Source organism: Salvelinus namaycush, chromosome 21 (assembly GCF_016432855.1).
Source record: "Salvelinus namaycush isolate Seneca chromosome 21, SaNama_1.0, whole genome shotgun sequence".
Classification (NCBI taxonomy): Eukaryota; Metazoa; Chordata; class Actinopteri; order Salmoniformes; family Salmonidae; genus Salvelinus; species Salvelinus namaycush.
In genome coordinates this window covers 54,445,245-54,466,201 of record NC_052327.1, presented here as the reverse complement: position 1 = coordinate 54,466,201, position 20,957 = coordinate 54,445,245, and the positions used below count along the sequence as shown (strand labels likewise).

The following is a 20,957-nucleotide window of genomic DNA, read 5'->3' as shown; positions in this document are numbered from 1 at the left end:
GGGGGGAGAGAGAGAGAGAGAGAAAGAGAGAGAGGTTAAGGTTGTGGCTAGGGTTAGGGTTGAGCTGGGGAGTGGAAATTAAGCTCTAGGGTTAGAGTTAGGATTTTAGGTTAGGGACAGGACAATCTCCGCATATGTCTAACCTCACTGACCGTGCTTTAGTGCTAGTGTTTATAGGGAGATGTACAGGAACAGTTTCTCTGTGTCCTCTAATCTAGTATACCAGTGTACAATACCTGATATCATACCTCATTAAGAACCCTGACTTACTTTCTTCCCTGACCGTTTCAATTTGGAATGGTGCTTTGTTTTGAGATTAGGCTCCTCTTCCTCATCCTCATCATCATCCTCTTCCTCACTGTCTTCCCCCTCTGAGTTTCTCTCCCTCCTGTCCTCTGAGTCTCTCTCTCTCCTGTCCTCTGAGTCTCTCTCTCTCATGTCCTCTGAGTTTCTCTCCCTCCTGTCCTCTGTCTCTGGCTCACACTGAGGACTGAGCTTTTTGTTCTTAATCAGGATTTTATATTTCAGCTCCTGTCAACCCAGAGACATAATCCACATATCTGATCTGTCTCAGTGGGAAACAGACAGTCAAGAAAACGTTTCACAAAGAAAATGTTTACGTTTCCGGTTCCAGTGACATGCGTAGATACGCATGGCCTTATCGTGGCTTTCTTTAGCTGACAATGAATTAATGGACTTGTTTTCTACCGATTGTAAATAGTAAACACCATATTAAGGTGTGGGACATTCATTGTATGACAAGAAAAAACAAGCAGGTCTATTTCACTTTAGCAGATTGAATAATCTGGCCATCCACAATTCACCTGAAGCTGGAGTCTCATATCTCCCTCACTAACTGGCCATCCACAATTCACCTGAAGCTGGAGTCTCATATCTCCCTTTAACAGATAGAATAATCTGGCCATCCACAATTCACCTGAAGCTGGAGTCTCATATCTCACTTTAACAGATTGAATAATCTGGCCATCCACAATTCACCTGAAGCTGGAGTCTCATATCTCACTCACTAACTGGCCATCCACAATTCACCTGAAGCTGGAGTCTCATATCTCCCTTTAGCAGATTGAATAATCTGGCCATCCACAATTCACCTGAAGCTGGAGTCTCATATCTCACTTTAACAGATTGAATAATCTGGCCATCCACAATTCACCTGAAGCTGGAGTCTCATATCTCACTCACTAACTGGCCATCCACAATTCACCTGAAGCTGGAGTCTCATATCTCCCTTTAGCAGATTGAATAATCTGGCCATCCACAATTCACCTGAAGCTGGAGTCTCATATCTCACTCACTAACTGGCCATCCACAATTCACCTGAAGCTGGAGTCTCATATCTCCCTTTAGCAGATTGAATAATCTGGCCATCCACAATTCACCTGAAGCTGGAGTCTCATATCTCACTTTAACAGATTGAATAATCTGGCCATCCACAATTCACCTGAAGCTGGAGTCTCATATCTCCCTTTAGCAGATTGAATAATCTGGCCATCCACAATTCACCTGAAGCTGGAGTCTCATATCTCCCTTTAGCAGATTGAATAATCTGGCCATCCACAATTCACCTGAAGCTGGAGTCTCATATCTCCCTCACTAACTGGCCATCCACAATTCACCTGAAGCTGGAGTCTCATATCTCACTTTAACAGATTGAATAATCTGGCCATCCACAATTCACCTGAAGCTGGAGTCTCATATCTCACTTTAACAGATTGAATAATCTGGCCATCCACAATTCACCTGAAGCTGGAGTCTCATATCTCACTTTAGCAGATAGAATAATCTGGCCATCCACAATTCACCTGAAGCTGGAGTCTCATATCTCACTTTAACAGATTGAATAATCTGGCCATCCACAATTCACCTGAAGCTGGAGTCTCATATCTCACTTTAACAGATTGAATAATCTGGCCATCCACAATTCACCTGAAGCTGGAGTCTCATATCTCACTTTAGCAGATAGAATAATCTGGCCATCCACAATTCACCTGAAGCTGGAGTCTCATATCTCACTTTAACAGATTGAATAATCTGGCCATCCACAATTCACCTGAAGCTGGAGTCTCATATCTCACTTTAGCAGATAGAATAATCTGGCCATCCACAATTCACCTGAAGCTGGAGTCTCATATCTCACTTTAACAGATTGAATAATCTGGCCATCCACAATTCACCTGAAGCTGGAGTCTCATATCTCACTTTAGCAGATTGAATAATCTGGCCATCCACAATTCACCTGAAGCTGGAGTCTCATATCTCACTTTAACAGATTGAATAATCTGGCCATCCACAATTCACCTGAAGCTGGAGTCTCATATCTCACTTTAGCAGATAGAATAATCTGGCCATCCACAATTCACCTGAAGCTGGAGTCTCATATCTCACTTTAACAGATTGAATAATCTGGCCATCCACAATTCAACGGAAGCTGGAGTCTCATATCTCACTTTAACAGATTGAATAATCTGGCCATCCACAATTCACCTGAAGCTGGAGTCTCATATCTCACTTTAGCAGATAGAATAATCTGGCCATCCACAATTCACCTGAAGCTGGAGTCTCATATCTCACTTTAACAGATTGAATAATCTGGCCATCCACAATTCACCTGAAGCTGGAGTCTCATATCTCACTTTAGCAGATAGAATAATCTGGCCATCCACAATTCACCTGAAGCTGGAGTCTCATATCTCACTTTAACAGATTGAATAATCTGGCCATCCACAATTCACCTGAAGCTGGAGTCTCATATCTCACTTTAACAGATTGAATAATCTGGCCATCCACAATTCACCTGAAGCTGGAGTCTCATATCTCACTTTAGCAGATTGAATAATCTGGCCATCCACAATTCACCTGAAGCTGGAGTCTCATATCTCACTTTAGCAGATAGAATAATCTGGCCATCCACAATTCACCTGAAGCTGGAGTCTCATATCTCACTTTAGCAGATAGAATAATCTGGCCATCCACAATTCACCTGAAGCTGGAGTCTCATATCTCACTTTAGCAGATTGAATAATCTGGCCATCCACAATTCACCTGAAGCTGGAGTCTCATATCTCACTTTAGCAGATTGAATAATCTGGCCATCCACAATTCACCTGAAGCTGGAGTCTCATATCTCACTTTAACAGATTGAATAATCTGGCCATCCACAATTCACCTGAAGCTGGAGTCTCATATCTCACTTTAGCAGATAGAATAATCTGGCCATCCACAATTCACCTGAAGCTGGAGTCTCATATCTCACTTTAACAGATTGAATAATCTGGCCATCCACAATTCACCTGAAGCTGGAGTCTCATATCTCACTTTAACAGATTGAATAATCTGGCCATCCACAATTCACCTGAAGCTGGAGTCTCATATCTCCCTTTAACAGATTGAATAATCTGGCCATCCACAATTCACCTGAAGCTGGAGTCTCATATCTCACTTTAACAGATTGAATAATCTGGCCATCCACAATTCACCTGAAGCTGGAGTCTCATATCTCACTTTAGCAGATTGAATAATCTGGCCATCCACAATTCACCTGAAGCTGGAGTCTCATATCTCACTTTAGCAGATAGAATAATCTGGCCATCCACAATTCACCTGAAGCTGGAGTCTCATATCTCACTTTAGCAGATTGAATAATCTGGCCATCCACAATTCACCTGAAGCTGGAGTCTCATATCTCACTTTAGCAGATTGAATAATCTGGCCATCCACAATTCACCTGAAGCTGGAGTCTCATATCTCACTTTAGCAGATTGAATAATCTGGCCATCCACAATTCACCTGAAGCTGGAGTCTCATATCTCACTTTAGCAGATAGAATAATCTGGCCATCCACAATTCACCTGAAGCTGGAGTCTCATATCTCACTTTAGCAGATTGAATAATCTGGCCATCCACAATTCACCTGAAGCTGGAGTCTCATATCTCCCTTTAACAGATAGAATAATCTGGCCATCCACAATTCACCTGAAGCTGGAGTCTCATATCTCACTTTAGCAGATAGAATAATCTGGCCATCCACAATTCACCTGAAGCTGGAGTCTCATATCTCCCTTTAACAGATAGAATAATCTGGCCATCCACAATTCACCTGAAGCTGGAGTCTCATATCTCACTTTAGCAGATAGAATAATCTGGCCATCCACAATTCACCTGAAGCTGGAGTCTCATATCTCACTTTAGCAGATAGAATAATCTGGCCATCCACAATTCACCTGAAGCTGGAGTCTCATATCTCACTTTAGCAGATAGAATAATCTGGCCATCCACAATTCACCTGAAGCTGGAGTCTCATATCTCCCTTTAACAGATAGAATAATCTGGCCATCCACAATTCACCTGAAGCTGGAGTCTCATATCTCACTTTAGCAGATAGAATAATCTGGCCATCCACAATTCACCTGAAGCTGGAGTCTCATATCTCCCTTTAACAGATTGAATAATCTGGCCATCCACAATTCACCTGAAGCTGGAGTCTCATATCTCACTTTAGCAGATTGAATAATCTGGCCATCCACAATTCACCTGAAGCTGGAGTCTCATATCTCACTTTAGCAGATAGAATAATCTGGCCATCCACAATTCACCTGAAGCTGGAGTCTCATATCTCACTTTAGCAGATAGAATAATCTGGCCATCCACAATTCACCTGAAGCTGGAGTCTCATATCTCACTTTAACAGATTGAATAATCTGGCCATCCACAATTCACCTGAAGCTGGAGTCTCATATCTCACTTTAACAGATTGAATAATCTGGCCATCCACAATTCACCTGAAGCTGGAGTCTCATATCTCACTTTAACAGATTGAATAATCTGGCCATCCACAATTCACCTGAAGCTGGAGTCTCATATCTCACTTTAGCAGATAGAATAATCTGGCCATCCACAATTCACCTGAAGCTGGAGTCTCATATCTCCCTCACTGATTTTAAGCATCAGCTGTCAGAGCAGCTAACCGATCATTGCATCTGTACATGTAAATAGCCCATCTGTAAATAGCCCACCCAACTACCTCATCCCCATATTGTTATTAATTTTTTTGCTCCTTTGCACCCCAGTACCTCCTCTTGCACATTCATCTTCTGCGCATCTATCACTCCAGTGTTAATGCTAAATTGTAATTATTTCCCCACTATGGCCTATTTATTGCCTTACCTCCCTAATCTTACTACATTTCAACACACTGCATATAGACTTTTCTATTGTGTTATTGACTGTACGTTTGTTTATCCCATGTGTAACTCTGTGTTGTTTGTGTCGCACTGCTTTGCTTTGTCTTGGCCAGGTCGCAGTTGTAAATGAGAACTTGTTCTCAACTGGCCTAACTGGTTAAATAAATGTTAAATAAATAAATAAATAAACCTGTGGGAACATAAACCATTTTTCTGATAATAAATTCTGCCAATGGATTAAGAGCTAGTGCTCCTGCAGCTAGAAGTGTCTATTTGACTGTTTACATTCTGTAATATTTACTTGTTTCTTTCTTTTATCTTCATTACCCACCGTAACATCAAGTCTACTAACTAAACTATGAAGGTCTGAAAATGGTTCCTTATCATTTGTATTTCTTTTTTATTATTTTGGTGGGGGAAGTAGGGAGGGGGGAACCGGAGAGGGAGGGCTGGGGGCTAGGGAGGGGGGAACCAGAGAGGGAGCCCAGGACCTCCACACCAGCCCAGGACCTCCACATCCTTCACCTCCTTCCCCTGTGGGATCATCTGAGACCAGCCACCCGGACAGGTGAGGAAACTGTGGGTTTCCACAACCGTAGAATTTCTACACAAACTGTCAGATACCGTCTCAGGGAAGCTCATCTGCGTGCTCGTCATCCTCACCGGGGTCTTGAACGTCTCAGGGAAGCTCATCTGCGTGCTCGTCATCCTCACCAAGGTTTTGACCTGACTGCAGTTTTCTGAACCACACCCCTACTTTTTTTTAAAAAAGATATCTGTGACCAACATACGCATATCTGTATTCCCAGTCATGTGACATCCATGCATTAGGGATTTATTTAAATTTATTTAAATTTGAATTTATTTAAATTGCAACTCAGTAAAATCTTTGAAAATGTTGCGAATATATCCCCATAAAAATCTGTGAGTTTGCTAGAGATATCTGTTTTTTGACAATGAGACATCCCAAAGTCGTATGTAGCGTCTGAACCATTTGGCCTACAAAACTATTATTACCCCTTTTATGGAAAGACGAGACTCTCACGAACACGATGTGTTCCGTTTTCTGGGGGGAGGGTTTGGGGGTGCAGGTAGAGATGTGTTTCTGGGGGGAGGGTGTGTGGGGGCAGGTAGAGATGTGTTTCTGGGGGGAGGGTGTGTGGGGGGGCAGGTAGAGATGTGTTTCTGGGGGGGGACAGGTAGAGATGTGTTTCTGGGGGAGGGTGTGGGGGGGCAGGTAGAGATGTGTTTTTGGGGGGAGGGTGTGGGGGGGGCAGGTAGAGATGTGTTTATGGGGGGAGGGTGTGGGGGGGCAGGTAGAGATGTGTTTATGGGGGGAGGGTGTGGGGGGGGCAGGTAGAGATGTGTTTATGGGGGGAGGGTGTGGGGGGGGCAGGTAGAGATGTGTTTCTGGGGGGGGACAGGTAGAGATGTGTTTCTGGGGGAGGGTGTGGGGGGGCAGGTAGAGATGTGTTTCTGGGGGGAGGGTGTGGGGGGGGCAGGTAGAGATGTGTTTCTGGGGGGGGACAGGTAGAGATGTGTTTCTGGGGGGAGGATGTGGGGGGGGACAGGTAGAGATGTGTTTCTGGGGGGAGGATGTTGGGGGGGCAGGTAGAGATGTGTTTCTGGGGGGAGGGTGTGGGGGGGCAGGTAGAGATGTGTTTCTGGGGGGAGGGTGTGGGGGGGCAGGTAGAGATGTGTTTCTGGGGGGAGGGTGTGGGGGGGCAGGTAGAGATGTGTTTCTGGGGGGAGGGTGTGGGGGGGCAGGTAGAGATGTGTTTTTGGGGGGAGGGTGTGGGGGGGGCAGGTAGAGATGTGTTTTTGGGGGGAGGGTGTGGGGGGGGCAGGTAGAGATGTGTTTCTGGGGGGAGGGTGTGGGGGGGGCAGGTAGAGATGTGTTTCTGGGGGGAGGGTGTGGGGGGGCAGGTAGAGATGTGTTTTTGGGGGGAGGGTGTGGGGGGGGCAGGTAGAGATGTGTTTATGGGGGAGGGTGTGGGGGGGCAGGTAGAGATGTGTTTATGGGGGGAGGGTGTGGGGGGGGCAGGTAGAGATGTGTTTATGGGGGGACAGGTAGAGATGTGTTTCTGGGGGAGGGTGTGGGGGAGCAGGTAGAGATGTGTTTCTGGGGGAGGGTATGGGGGAGCAGGTAGAGATGTGTTTCTGGGGGGGGACAGGTAGAGATGTGTCTCTGGGGGAGGGTGTGGGGGGGGCAGGTAGAGATGTGTTTCTGGGGGGAGGGTTAAAACATCTCACAATTTTTTTTTTTATAACACCTCACAACACTACAAGACAGTAGTAGATTTACTTATAATCTGTTAAACTTTAGGAAAAACAAATAACTTAAAGAGCAACTGCAAGATAGTGGGTTTAATTCCCAGGACCACCCGTATGTAAAATGTATGCACGCATGAATGTAAGTCGCTTTGGATTAAAGCATCTGCTAAATTGCATATTACATATTATTATATATTATTAACCTTGTACTTTATACTCTGGATAAATCTTTCTGCCACGCCCATTGTTGAATGTCTTTGTCAATACAGGGTTAATAACGGTGTCCCATTTTATTACCAATAATATTGTCACGCTCGTCGTATTGTGGAAGAGAAGAGGACCAAGGCGCAGCGTGATATCTATACATCTTCCTTTTTTAATGAAGACGAAACGAACAACACTTTACACAATAAACAAAAGTGAAGCTATACAAACACTAAGTGCAGACACTGGCAACTTACACATAGACAATTACCCACAACCTACCTAATGACTATGGCTGCCTAAATATGGCTCCCAATCAGAGACAACGATAGACAGCTGTCTCTAATTGAGAACCAATCTAGGCAACCATAGACTTACATAGACACCTACACTGAACACAACCCCATGAACTCTACAAAAAAAAACCTAGACGAGACAAACACCCTAGACGAGACAAAAACACACAAATGTCACACCCTGACCTAACTAAAAGAATAAAGATAACTAAGGCCAGGCCGTATTATGTCCAATATTATGTATAAATCATTGAGTTCATATCCCCACACAGTCAGTCAACAACACACACACACGTAGCGATGGTAGAAAGAAACACCCAACAGCTCCGGATGTTAAATCACTTATATGTATGCTCCGTTTTAAAATCAAAGACAATATCACAGAACTCTGGTTTCACTTGATGAGCAGCAATGTGTTGAGAGTTAAGAAACGGTGGTTTGGTATTTTTCAAAAGCCATCTTGGTTCCATAACCATATACAAACAATGCAGGGCGAACTGAAAATATATGATATCCTGAAGCATCCAGAGCCAATACATATGGGATAGTGGAATCTCCTCCACCAGTAAATAGACTCACATACCTTTCACTTTGAATTTCATACCTTTCAAATCCATGTGGTTACGACAATCCTTCCTCAAGCACTCTGCTCTCTAACGTCTGGGTAACATTACAGTGCCTTTGGAAATAATTTTACTTTTTCCACATTTTGTTAGGTTACAGCCTTATTCAAAAATGTATTACATTTTATTCCCCCCCCCTCATTAATCTACACACAATACCCCATAATGACATCACAATACCCCATAATGACATCACAATACCCCATCATGACAAAGCTAAAACAGGTTTTTAGAAATGTTTACATAAGTATTCAGACCCTTTACTCAGTACTTTGTTGAAGCCCGTTTGGCATTGATTATAGCCTCAAGTTGTTTTGGGTATGACGCTACAAGCTTGTCACGTGTATTTGGGGAGTTTCTCGCATTCTTCTCTGCAGATCCTCTCAAGCTCTGTCAGGTTGGATGGGGAGCGTCGCTGCACAGATATTTTCAGGTCTCTCCAGAGATGTTTGATCAGGTTCAAGACCGGGCTCTGGGTGGGCCACTCAAGGACATTCAGAGACTTGTCTTTGAAGCCTCCTGTGTTGTCTTTGCTGTGTGCTTAGGGTCGTTGTCCTGTTGCAAGGTGAACATTCGCCCCAGTCTGAGGTCCTGAGTGCTCTGGAGCAGGTTTTCATCAAGGATCTCTCTGTACTTTGCTCCGTTCATATTTGCATTGATCCTGACTAGTCTCCCAGTCCATGCCACTGAAAAACATCCCCACAGCATGATGCTGCCACCACCATGCTTCACCGTAGGGATGGTGCCAGGCTTCCTCCAGACTTGACGCTTGGCCTTCAGGAAAAAGAGTTCAATATTGGTTTCATCAGACCAGAGAATCTTGTTTCTCATGGTCTGAGAGTCTTTAGGTGCCTTTTGCAAACTCCAAGCGGGCTGTCATGTGCCTTTTACTGAGGAGTGGCTTCCGTGTGAACACTCTACCATTAAGGCCTGATTGGTGGAGTGCTGCAGAGATGGTTGTCCTTCTGGAAGGTTCTCCCATCTCCACAGAGGAACTCTAGAGCTCTGTCAGAGTCACCTCCCTGACCAAGGCCTTTCTCCCCCGATTACTCAGTTTGGTCGGGTGGCCAGCTCTAGGAAGAGCCTTGGTGGTTACAAACTTCTTCCATTTAATAATGATGGAGGCCAATGTGTTCTTGGGGACCTTCAATGCTGCGTACATTTTTTTGGTAAACTTCCCCAGATCTGTGCCTCAACACAATCCTGTCTCGGAGCTCTACGGACAATTCCTTTGACCTCATGGCTTGGTTTTTACTCTGAAATGTATTGTCAACTGTGGGACCTTATATAGGCAGGTGTGTGCCTTTCCATATCATGTCCAATCAATGTAATTTACCACAGGTGGACTCCAATCAAGTTGTAGAAAGATCTCAAGGATGATCAATGGAAACAGGATGCACCTGAGCTCAATTTCGAGTCTCATAGTAAAGGGTCTGAATAGTTATGTAAATAAGGTATTTCTGTTTTTAATTTTTATACATTTGCTAAAATGTATATATATTTATTTTTTTCTTTGTCATTATGGGGTATTGTGTGTAGATTGCTGAGGATTTTTTATTTATTTAATACATTTTAGAATAAGGCTGTAACGTGAAAAAATTTGGAAAAAGTCAAGGGGTCTGAATACTTTCTGAAGGCTCTGTATATAAGATAATATAATATGGTCTAAGGGGAAGTCGGCCATGACCTCACTCTACAAGGGTGTCTCGGGGGGGAGTCGGCCGTGAACCCACTCTACGAGGGTGTCTCGGGGGGGAGTCGGCCGTGACCCCACTCTACGAGGGTGTCTCGGGGGGGAGTCGGCCGTGACCCCACTCTACGAGGGTGTCTCGGGGGGGAGTCGGCCGTGACCCCACTCTACGAGGGTGTCTCGGGGGGAGTCGGCCGTGACCCCACTCTACGAGGGTGTCTCGGGGGGGAGTCGGCCGTGACCCCACTCTACGAGGGTGTCTCAGGGAGAGTCGGCCGTGACCCCACTCTACGAGGGTGTCTCGGGGGGGAGTCGGCCGTGACCCCACTCTACGAGGGTGTCTCGGGGGGGAGTCGGCCGTGACCCCACTCTACGAGGGTGTCTCGGGGGGGAGTCGGCCGTGACCCCACTCTACGAGGGTGTCTCGGGGGGGAGTCGGCCGTGACCCCACTCTACGAGGGTGTCTCGGGGGGAGTCGGCCGTGACCCCACTCTACGAGGGTGTCTCGGGGGGAGTCGGCCGTGACCCCACTCTACGAGGGTGTCTCGGGGGGGAGTCGGCCGTGACCCCACTCTACGAGGGTGTCTCGGGGGGAGTCGGCCGTGACCCCACTCTACGAGGGTGTCTCGGGGGGAGTCGGCCGTGACCCCACTCTACAAGGGTGCAAAAAAAAAATAATCCTGTTCACACATGCCTACAAAACACACTTGTATATGTGTGGAACAGGACAAAAATAAGCACCCACTAAATTATTATTACTATTATTATTATACCATGGAGCAGCGTTCATGCAGGCTAGATTTCCCCTTTCAGTCATTCAGCAGACACTCTCATCCAGAGCAATTTACAGTTTGATGAGTCAGTTAGCCTACAATCGTTTTGACAACATTTCATGTGAGCCAGAGTGATTTAGTAACATGATCATTTGTGTGTAATAATAATAACACAATAGTGCTCTAGAGTTCCTCTGTGGAGATGGGAGAACCTTCCAGAAGGACAACCATCTCTGCAGCACTCCACCAATCAGGCCTTAATGGTAGAGTGTCCACACGGAAGCCACTCTTCAGTAAAAGGCACATGACAGCCTGCTTGGAGTTTGCCAAAAGGCACCTAAAGACTCTCAGACCATGAGAAACAAGATTCTCTGGTCTGATGAAACCAATATTGAACTCTTTTGCCTGAAGGCCAAGCGTCACGTCTGGAGGAAGCCTAATATTAGTGTATATGTTGTGACACCATATATGCTAGGACTGGCCGTTCTGTACATGACTGTCTGTCACTATAAGTACGGCTCATCTCAGATCACATGACGACTGAGTGACCGTGTATGAGTAAGGGGCTGGGAACTCATCCCAGATCACATGACGACTGAGTGACCGTGTATGAGTAAGGGGCTGGGAACTCATCTCAGATCACATGACGACTGAGTGACCGTGTATGAGTAAGGGGCTGGGAACTCATCTCAGATCACATGACGACTGAGTGACCGTGTATGAGTAAGGGGCTGGGAACTCATCCCAGATCACATGACGACTGAGTGACCGTGTATGAGTAAGGGGCTGGGAACTCATCTCAGATCACATGACGACTGAGTGACCGTGTATGAGTAAGGGGCTGGGAACTCATCCCAGATCACATGACGACTGAGTGACCGTGTATGAGTAAGGGGCTGGGAACTCATCTCCGATCACATGACGACTGAGTGACCGTGTATGAGTAAGGGGCTGGGAACTCATCCCAGATCACATGACGACTGAGTGACCGTGTATGAGTAAGGGGCTGGGAACTCATCCCAGATCACATGACGACTGAGTGACCGTGTATGAGTAAGGGGCTGGGAACTCATCCCAGATCACATGACGACTGAGTGACCGTGTATGAGTAAGGGGCTGAGAACTCAGATCAAGCTCTAAACCCATTCAAACCTGTGCATTCCACTTAATTATATTATATATTCCTCAAAAGACGTAAAAAATGATGATTGATATGTACATCAAATCATATTCTCACACAGTCATGCATAATACCCATCTATGACTTCTTTAATACATCTATAACACACACACACACAAACATATACACACGCACAAACACACACACATAAACACGCACACACACGTGCACACACACACACACACACATACAAAACCTCTGTCCTCTAATCAGACAGTCATCACCAGCAGGCAGCCTGTACCAGTCTCCTTCCTGCCCTATCAGACAGTCATCACCAGCAGGCGGCCTGTACCAGTCTCCTTCCTGCCCTATCAGACAGTCATCACCAGCAGGCGGCCTGTACCAGTCTCCTTCCTGCCCTATCAGACAGTCATCACCAGCAGGCAGCCTGTACCAGTCTCCTTCCTGCCCTATCAGACAGTCATCACCAGCAGGCAGCCTGTACCAGTCTCCTTCCTGCCCTATCAGACAGTCATCACCAGCAGGCAGCCTGTACCAGTCTCCTTCCTGCCCTATCAGACAGTCATCACCAGCAGCCAGCCTGTACCAGTCTCCTTCCTGCCCTATCAGACAGTCATCACCAGCAGGCAGCCTGTACCAGTCTCCTTCCTGCCCTATCAGACAGTCATCACCAGCAGGCAGCCTGTACCAGTCTCCTTCCTGCCCTATCAGACAGTCATCACCAGCAGGCGGCCTGTACCAGTCTCCTTCCTGCCCTATCAGACAGTCATCACCAGCAGGCGGCCTGTACCAGTCTCCTTCCTGCCCTATCAGACAGTCATCACCAGCAGGCGGCCTGTACCAGTCTCCTTCCTGCCCTATCAGACAGTCATCACCAGCAGGCGGCCTGTACCAGTCTCCTTCCTGCCCTATCAGACAGTCATCACCAGCAGGCAGCCTGTACCAGTCTCCTTCCTGCCCTATCAGACAGTCATCACCAGCAGGCAGCCTGTACCAGTCTCCTTCCTGCCCTATCAGACAGTCATCACCAGCAGCCAGCCTGTACCAGTCTCCTTCCTGCCCTATCAGACAGTCATCACCAGCAGGCAGCCTGTACCAGTCTCCTTCCTGCCCTATCAGACAGTCATCACCAGCAGGCAGCCTGTACCAGTCTCCTTCCTGCCCTATCAGACAGTCATCACCAGCAGGCAGCCTGTACCAGTCTCCTTCCTGCCCTATCAGACAGTCATCACCAGCAGGCGGCCTGTGCCAGTCTCCTTCCTGCCCTATCAGACAGTCATCACCAGCAGGCGGCCTGTGCCAGTCTCCTTCCTGCCCTATCAGACAGTCATCACCAGCAGGCGGCCTGTACCAGTCTCCTTCCTGCCCTATCAGACAGTCATCACCAGCAGGCGGCCTGTACCAGTCTCCTTCCTGCCCTATCAGACAGTCATCACCAGCAGGCGGCCTGTACCAGTCTCCTTCCTGCCCTATCAGACAGTCATCACCAGCAGGCGGCCTGTACCAGTCTCCTTCCTGCCCTATCAGACAGTCATCACCAGCAGGCAGCCTGTACCAGTCTCCTTCCTGCCCTATCAGACAGTCATCACCAGCAGGCAGCCTGTACCAGTCTCCTTCCTGCCCTATCAGACAGTCATCACCAGCAGGCGGCCTGTACCAGTCTCCTTCCTGCCCTATCAGACAGTCATCACCAGCAGGCAGCCTGTACCAGTCTCCTTCCTGCCCTATCAGACAGTCATCACCAGCAGCCGGCCTGTACCAGTCTCCTTCCTGCCCTATCAGACAGTCATCACCAGCAGGCGGCCTGTACCAGTCTCCTTCCTGCCCTATCAGACAGTCATCACCAGCAGGCGGCCTGTACCAGTCTCCTTCCTGCCCTATCAGACAGTCATCACCAGCAGCCAGCCTGTACCAGTCTCCTTCCTGCCCTATCAGACAGTCATCACCAGCAGCCAGCCTGTACCAGTCTCCTTCCTGCCCTATCAGACAGTCATCACCAGCAGGCGGCCTGTACCAGTCTCCTTCCTGCCCTATCAGACAGTCATCACCAGCAGGCGGCCTGTACCAGTCTCCTTCCTGCCCTATCAGACAGTCATCACCAGCAGGCAGCCTGTACCAGTCTCCTTCCTGCCCTATCAGACAGTCATCACCAGCAGGCGGCCTGTACCAGTCTCCTTCCTGCCCTATCAGACAGTCATCACCAGCAGGCAGCCTGTACCAGTCTCCTTCCTGCCCTATCAGACAGTCATCACCAGCAGGCAGCCTGTGCCAGTCTCCTTCCTGCCCTATCAGACAGTCATCACCAGCAGGCGGCCTGTACCAGTCTCCTTCCTGCCCTATCAGACAGTCATCACCAGCAGGCAGCCTGTACCAGTCTCCTTTCTGCCCTATCAGACAGTCATCACCAGCAGGCGGCCTGTACCAGTCTCCTTCCTGCCCTATCAGACAGTCATCACCAGCAGGCGGCCTGTACCAGTCTCCTTCCTGCCCTATCAGACAGTCATCACCAGCAGGCGGCCTGTACCAGTCTCCTTCCTGCCCTATCAGACAGTCATCACCAGCAGGCGGCCTGTACCAGTCTCCTTCCTGCCCTATCAGACAGTCATCACCAGCAGGCAGCCTGTACCAGTCTCCTTCCTGCCCTATCAGACAGTCATCACCAGCAGGCAGCCTGTACCAGTCTCCTTCCTGCCCTATCAGACAGTCATCACCAGCAGGCAGCCTGTACCAGTCTCCTTCCTGCCCTATCAGACAGTCATCACCAGCAGGCAGCCTGTACCAGTCTCCTTCCTGCCCTATCAGACAGTCATCACCAGCAGGCAGCCTGTACCAGTCTCCTTCCTGCCCTATCAGACAGTCATCACCAGCAGGCGGCCTGTACCAGTCTCCTTCCTGCCCTATCAGACAGTCATCACCAGCAGGCGGCCTGTACCAGTCTCCTTCCTGCCCTATCAGACAGTCATCACCAGCAGGCGGCCTGTACCAGTCTCCTTCCTGCCCTATCAGACAGTCATCACCAGCAGGCGGCCTGTGCCAGTCTCCTTCCTGCCCTATCAGACAGTCATCACCAGCAGGCAGCCTGTACCAGTCTCCTTCCTGCCCTATCAGACAGTCATCACCAGCAGGCAGCCTGTACCAGTCTCCTTCCTGCCCTATCAGACAGTCATCACCAGCAGGCGGCCTGTGCCAGTCTCCTTCCTGCCCTATCAGACAGTCATCACCAGCAGGCAGCCTGTACCAGTCTCCTTCCTGCCCTATCAGACAGTCATCACCAGCAGGGGTTCAAATAGAGGCAGACTATTCCACAGATGAACTGCGGGCAGAGGAATGAGGAAATCTAAATATGCAATGGCACTCTATTCCCTATATAGTGCCCTACTTTAGACCAGAGCCCTATTCCCTATGTAGTGCCCTACTTTAGACCAGAGCCCTATTCCCTATATAGTGCACTACTTTAGACCAGAGCCCTATTCCCTATATAGTGCACTACTTTAGACCGGAGCCCTATTCCCTATATAGTGCCCTACTTTAGACCAGAGCACTATTCCCTATATAGTGCCCTACTTTAGACCAGAGCCCTATTCCCTATATAGTGCCCTACTTTAGACCAGAGCCCTATTCCCTATATAGTGCCTTACTTTAGACCAGAGCCCTATTCCCTATATAGTGCCCTACTTTAGACCAGAGCCCTATTCCCTATATAGTGAACAACTAGTGACCAGAGCCCTATTCCCTATATAGTGCCCTACTTTAGACCAGAGCCCTATTCCCTATATAGTGCCCTACTTTAGAACAGACCCCTATTCCCTATATAGTGTACTACTGCAGACCAGAGCCCTATTCCCTATATAGTGCCCTACTTTAGACCAGAGCCCTATTCCCTATATAGTGCCCTACTTTAGACCAGAGCCCTATTCCCTATATAGTGCCCTACTTTAGACCAGAGCCCGATTCCCTATATAGTGAACAACTAGTGACCAGAGCCCTATTCCCTATATAGTGCACTACTTTAGACCAGAGCCCTATTCCCTATATAGTGCCCTACTTTAGACCAGAGCCCTATTCCCTATCTAGTGCCCTACTTTAGACCAGAGCCCTATTCCCTATATAGTGCCCTACTTTAGAACAGACCCCTATTCTCTATATAGTGTACTACTGCAGACCAGAGCCCTATTCCCTATATATTGCCCTACTTTAGACCAGAGCCCTATTCCCTATATAGTGCCTTACTTTAGACCAGAGCCCTATTCCCTATATAGTGAACAACTAGTGACCAGAGCCCTATTCCCTATATAGTGCACTACTTTAGACCAGAGCCCTATTCCCTATATAGTGCCCTACTTTAGACCAGAGCCCTATTCCCTATATAGTGAACAACTAGTGACCAGAGCCTTATTCCCTATATAGTGCACTACTTTAGACAAGAGCCCTATTCCCTATATAGTGCCCTACTTTAGACCAGAGCCCTATTCCCTATATAGTGAACAACTAGTGACCAGAGCCCTATTCCCTATATAGTGCACTACTTTAGACCAGAGCCCTATTCCCTATATAGTGCCCTACTTTAGACCAGAGCCCTATTCCCTATATAGTGAACAACTAGTGACCAGAGCCCTATTCCCTATATAGTGCCCTACTTTAGACCAGAGCCATATTCCCTATATAGTACCCTACTTTAGACCAGAGCCCTATTCCCTATATAGTGAACAACTAGTGACCAGAGCCCTATTCCCTATATAGTGCCCTACTTTAGACCAGAGCCCTATTCCCTATATAGTGCCCTACTTTAGACCAGAGCCCTATTCCCTATATAGTGCACTACTTTAGACCAGAGCCCTATTCCCTATATAGTGCCCTACTTTAGACCAGAGCCCTATTCCCTATATAGTGCCCTACTTTAGACCAGAGCCCTATTCCCTATATAGTGAACAACTAGTGACCAGAGCCCTATTCCCTATATAGTGCACTACTTTAAACCAGAGCCCTATTCCCTATATAGTGCCCTACTTTAGACCAGAGCCCTATTCCCTATATAGTGAACTACTAGTGACCAGAGCCCTATTCCCTATATAGTGAACTACTAGTGACCAGAGCCCTATTCCCTATATAGTGCACTACTTTAAACCAGAGCCCTATTCCCTATATAGTACCCTACTTTAGACCAGAGCCCTATTCCCTATATAGTGCCCTACTTTAGACCAGAGCCCTATTCCCTATATAGTGCACTACTTTAAACCAGAGCCCTATTCCCTATATAGTACCCTACTTTAGACCAGAGCCCTATTCCCTATATAGTGCCCTACTTTAGACCAGAGCCCTATTCCCTATATAGTGCACTACTTTAAACCAGAGCCCTATTCCCTATATAGTACCCTACTTTAGACCAGAGCCCTATTCCCTATATAGTGCACTACTGCAGACCAGGGTTCCATTTGGGACATAGCCAACTGAACTATTTAAACGCTGTTCGTGTGGTGGACCTTTTCAGACGATCTCATCCATTGATTTCCCCGGATGGAGTGTGAGATTGGACAGCCCAGAGGATCTCATCTAAGGCCTAGATTCAATCAGATCAAACGTTAACCACCGCGAAGGCAGACACCTGCATAGCTGATGTTGTTTTGGTGGTGTCGGAGGTGGAACTGAGCTGGAGCCGTCAAATCGATCGCTGTCACGAAGCCGTACCCGTCCCCACTCGCGTTAGCCGCTCAGAAGGAAAAAGTGTAGGAATACAGAAATAATTATTAGGCTCAAATTGAAAAATCATTAACCTAATTAATTCATGTTTCTATCATCTTAACGGAGGTGTAGATCACATCGAACATTCCACTGTTCCAACTTGTGAACAAGGCTGTATGGGATTTCGGTTCACGCGACTCCGTGTAGCCAATGTCCGCATTAGGTATAATGCCAGGAGCCACTTGCGGATTTGACAGCTCTAACGCAGTTCCACCTCTGACATCGCCAAAACAACCGCCATGTGGATGTTGGTTAAAGCGGATCTGATTTAATCGAGCACTAAGTTTATCTATTTTCTGTCATTTTTAAAATTATTATTTATTTTTTTAAATTTATTTTTAATTGTATCTATTTTCTGTGCTGCAATCTGCAATGAGCCGCGTAATATAAACTCTGTTTCTCTTTCCTCAGTGGAGAAAAGTCACTCAATCAGACCAGGGGCATATATCTTGTGAGCTGGCTCAGGCACAAGCTTACGACACCGTCTACACTTACTGAACAAGTTTCAGTTCCGTCTGACAGAGTTCAGCTTTGGCAGAGTTCACAAAGCGAAGGGACTTTATTGATCTCCTCTGCTGTAGCTTCAACAGCACAAACTGAGCATGGACATTATTGATCCAGTCCACATAACATCTCCTCTGCTGTAGCTTCAACAGCACAAACTGAGCATGGACATTATTGATCCAGTCCACATAACATCTCCTCTGCTGTAGCTTCAACAGCACAAACTGAGCATGGACATTATTGATCCAGTCCACATAACATCTCCTCTGCTGTAGCTTCAACAGCACAAACTGAGCATGGACATTATTGATCCAGTCCCACATAACATCTCCTCTGCTGTAGCTTCAACAGCACAAACTGAGCATGGACATTATTGATCCAGTCCACATAACATCTCCTCTGCTGTAGCTTCAACAGCACAAACTGAGCATGGACATTATTGATCCAGTCCACATAACATCTCCTCTGCTGTAGCTTCAACAGCACAAACTGAGCATGGACATTATTGATCCAGTCCACATAACATCTCCTCTGCTGTAGCTTCAACAGCACAAACTGAGCATGGACATTATTGATCCAGTCCCACATAACATCTCCTCTGCCGGAGCTTCAACAGCACAAACTGAGCATGGACATTATTGATCCAGTCCCACATAACATCTCCTCTGCCGGAGCTTCAACAGCACAAACTGAGCATGGACATTATTGATCCAGTCCACATAACATCTCCTCTGCTGTAGCTTCAACAGCACAAACTGAGCATGGACATTATTGATCCAGTCCCACATAACATCTCCTCTGCCGGAGCTTCAACAGCACAGACTGAGCATGGACATTATTGATCCAGTCCACATAACATCTCCTCTGCTGTAGCTTCAACAGCACAAACAGAGGCACAATAATGAATGTAGCTCAAAAGCTATATTCTATGTTTACGTTGTGAAGATGACGTGGCTTGTGGTATATTCTATGTTTAAGTAGTGAAGATGACGTGGCTTGTGGTATATTCTATGTTTAAGTTGTGAAGATGACGTGGCTTGTGGTATATGTAACAGTATAACTTTAAACCGTCCCCTCGCCCCGACACGGGCGCGAACCAGGGACCCTCTGCACACATCAACAACGGTCGCCCACGAAGCATCGTTACCCAGCGCTCCACAAAGGCCGCGGCCCTTGCAGAGCAAGGGGCAACACTACTAATAGGTTTCAGAGCAAGTGACGTAACTGATTGAAACGCTACTAGCGCGTACCCGCTAACTAGCTAGCCATTTCACATCCGTTACACTCACCCCCCTTTCAACCTCCTCCTTTTCCGCAGCAACCAGTGATCCGGGTCAACAGCATCAATGTAACAGTATAACTTTAAACCGTCCCCTCGCCCCGACACGGGCGCGAACCAGGGACCCTCTGCACACATCAACAACGGTCGCCCACGAAGCATCGTTACCCATCGCTCCACAAAGGCCACGGCCCTTGCAGAGCAAGGGGCAACACTACTAATAGGTTTCAGAGCAAGTGACGTAACTGATTGAAACGCTACTAGCGCGTACCCGCTAACTAGCTAGCCATTTCACATCCGTTACATATATTCTATGTTTAAGTTGTGAAGATGACGTGGCTTGTGGTATATTCTATGTTTAAGTTGTGAAGATGACGTGGCTTGTGGTATATTCTATGTTTAAGTTGTGAAGATGACGTGGATTGTGGTATATTCTATGTTTAAGTAGTGAAGATGACGTGGCTTGTGGTATATTCTATGTTTAAGTAGTGAAGATGACGTGGCTTGTGGTATATTCTATGTTTAAGTAGTGAAGATGACGTGGCTTGTGGTATATTCTATGTTTAAGTAGTGAAGATGACGTGGATTGTGGTATATTCTATGTTTACGTAGTGAAGATGATGTGGATTGTGGTATATTCTATGTTTAAGTAGTGAAGATGATGTGGCTTGTGGTATTCTATGTTTAAGTTGATTTACTAATATTTGAAAACCGGGAATCTTATTACTTTCACTAAGCTTGTAAACAAATGTTAGCTGTTCTAGCAGGTAACCTGGCAGGTAACCTAGCAGGTAACCTAGGGTGGCAGGCAACCTGGCAGGTGACCTAGGGTGGCAGGTAGCCTGGCAGGTAACCTAGGGTGGCAGGTAACCTAGGGTGGCAGGTAACCTAGGGTGGCAGGTAACCTAGCGGTTAAAAGCGTTGGGCCAGTAACTGAAAGGTCACTGGTTTGAATCCCAGAGCCTACTATGTGAAAAACCTGTAATGGCATTTAAACCTAATTTCTCCTGTAAGTCGCTCTGGATAAGAGCGTCTGCTAAATGACTCAAATGTAAATGTACTGTTTACGTTAGGGCTGGGCAGTTGTCCAGGCTGATTGGTGAGGTCCAGGCTGGTGGACAGCAGTTTTTCCCCCAGGATGGAGGTGAGGTACTGGGCCATGACATCCTGCTGAGTCGGGGTACAGTGGTTCTCCAGGGACAGGATCACTGGGTACGGAGACACCTGGCACAG

General features: G+C 47.1%; 1 protein-coding gene across 1 annotated transcript in view; it reads right to left on the bottom strand.

Annotated features, from left to right (window-relative positions):
• Positions 1–20,957, bottom strand: part of LOC120066503 (1-phosphatidylinositol 4,5-bisphosphate phosphodiesterase zeta-1-like) — a 48,974-nt gene that overhangs the window by 21,380 nt on the left and 6,637 nt on the right. The window contains 3 exon segments of the mRNA XM_039017917.1: positions 267–395; positions 483–531; positions 20,793–20,948. Of these exon segments, the coding sequence (XP_038873845.1) occupies positions 267–395; positions 483–531; positions 20,793–20,948 (334 nt within the window).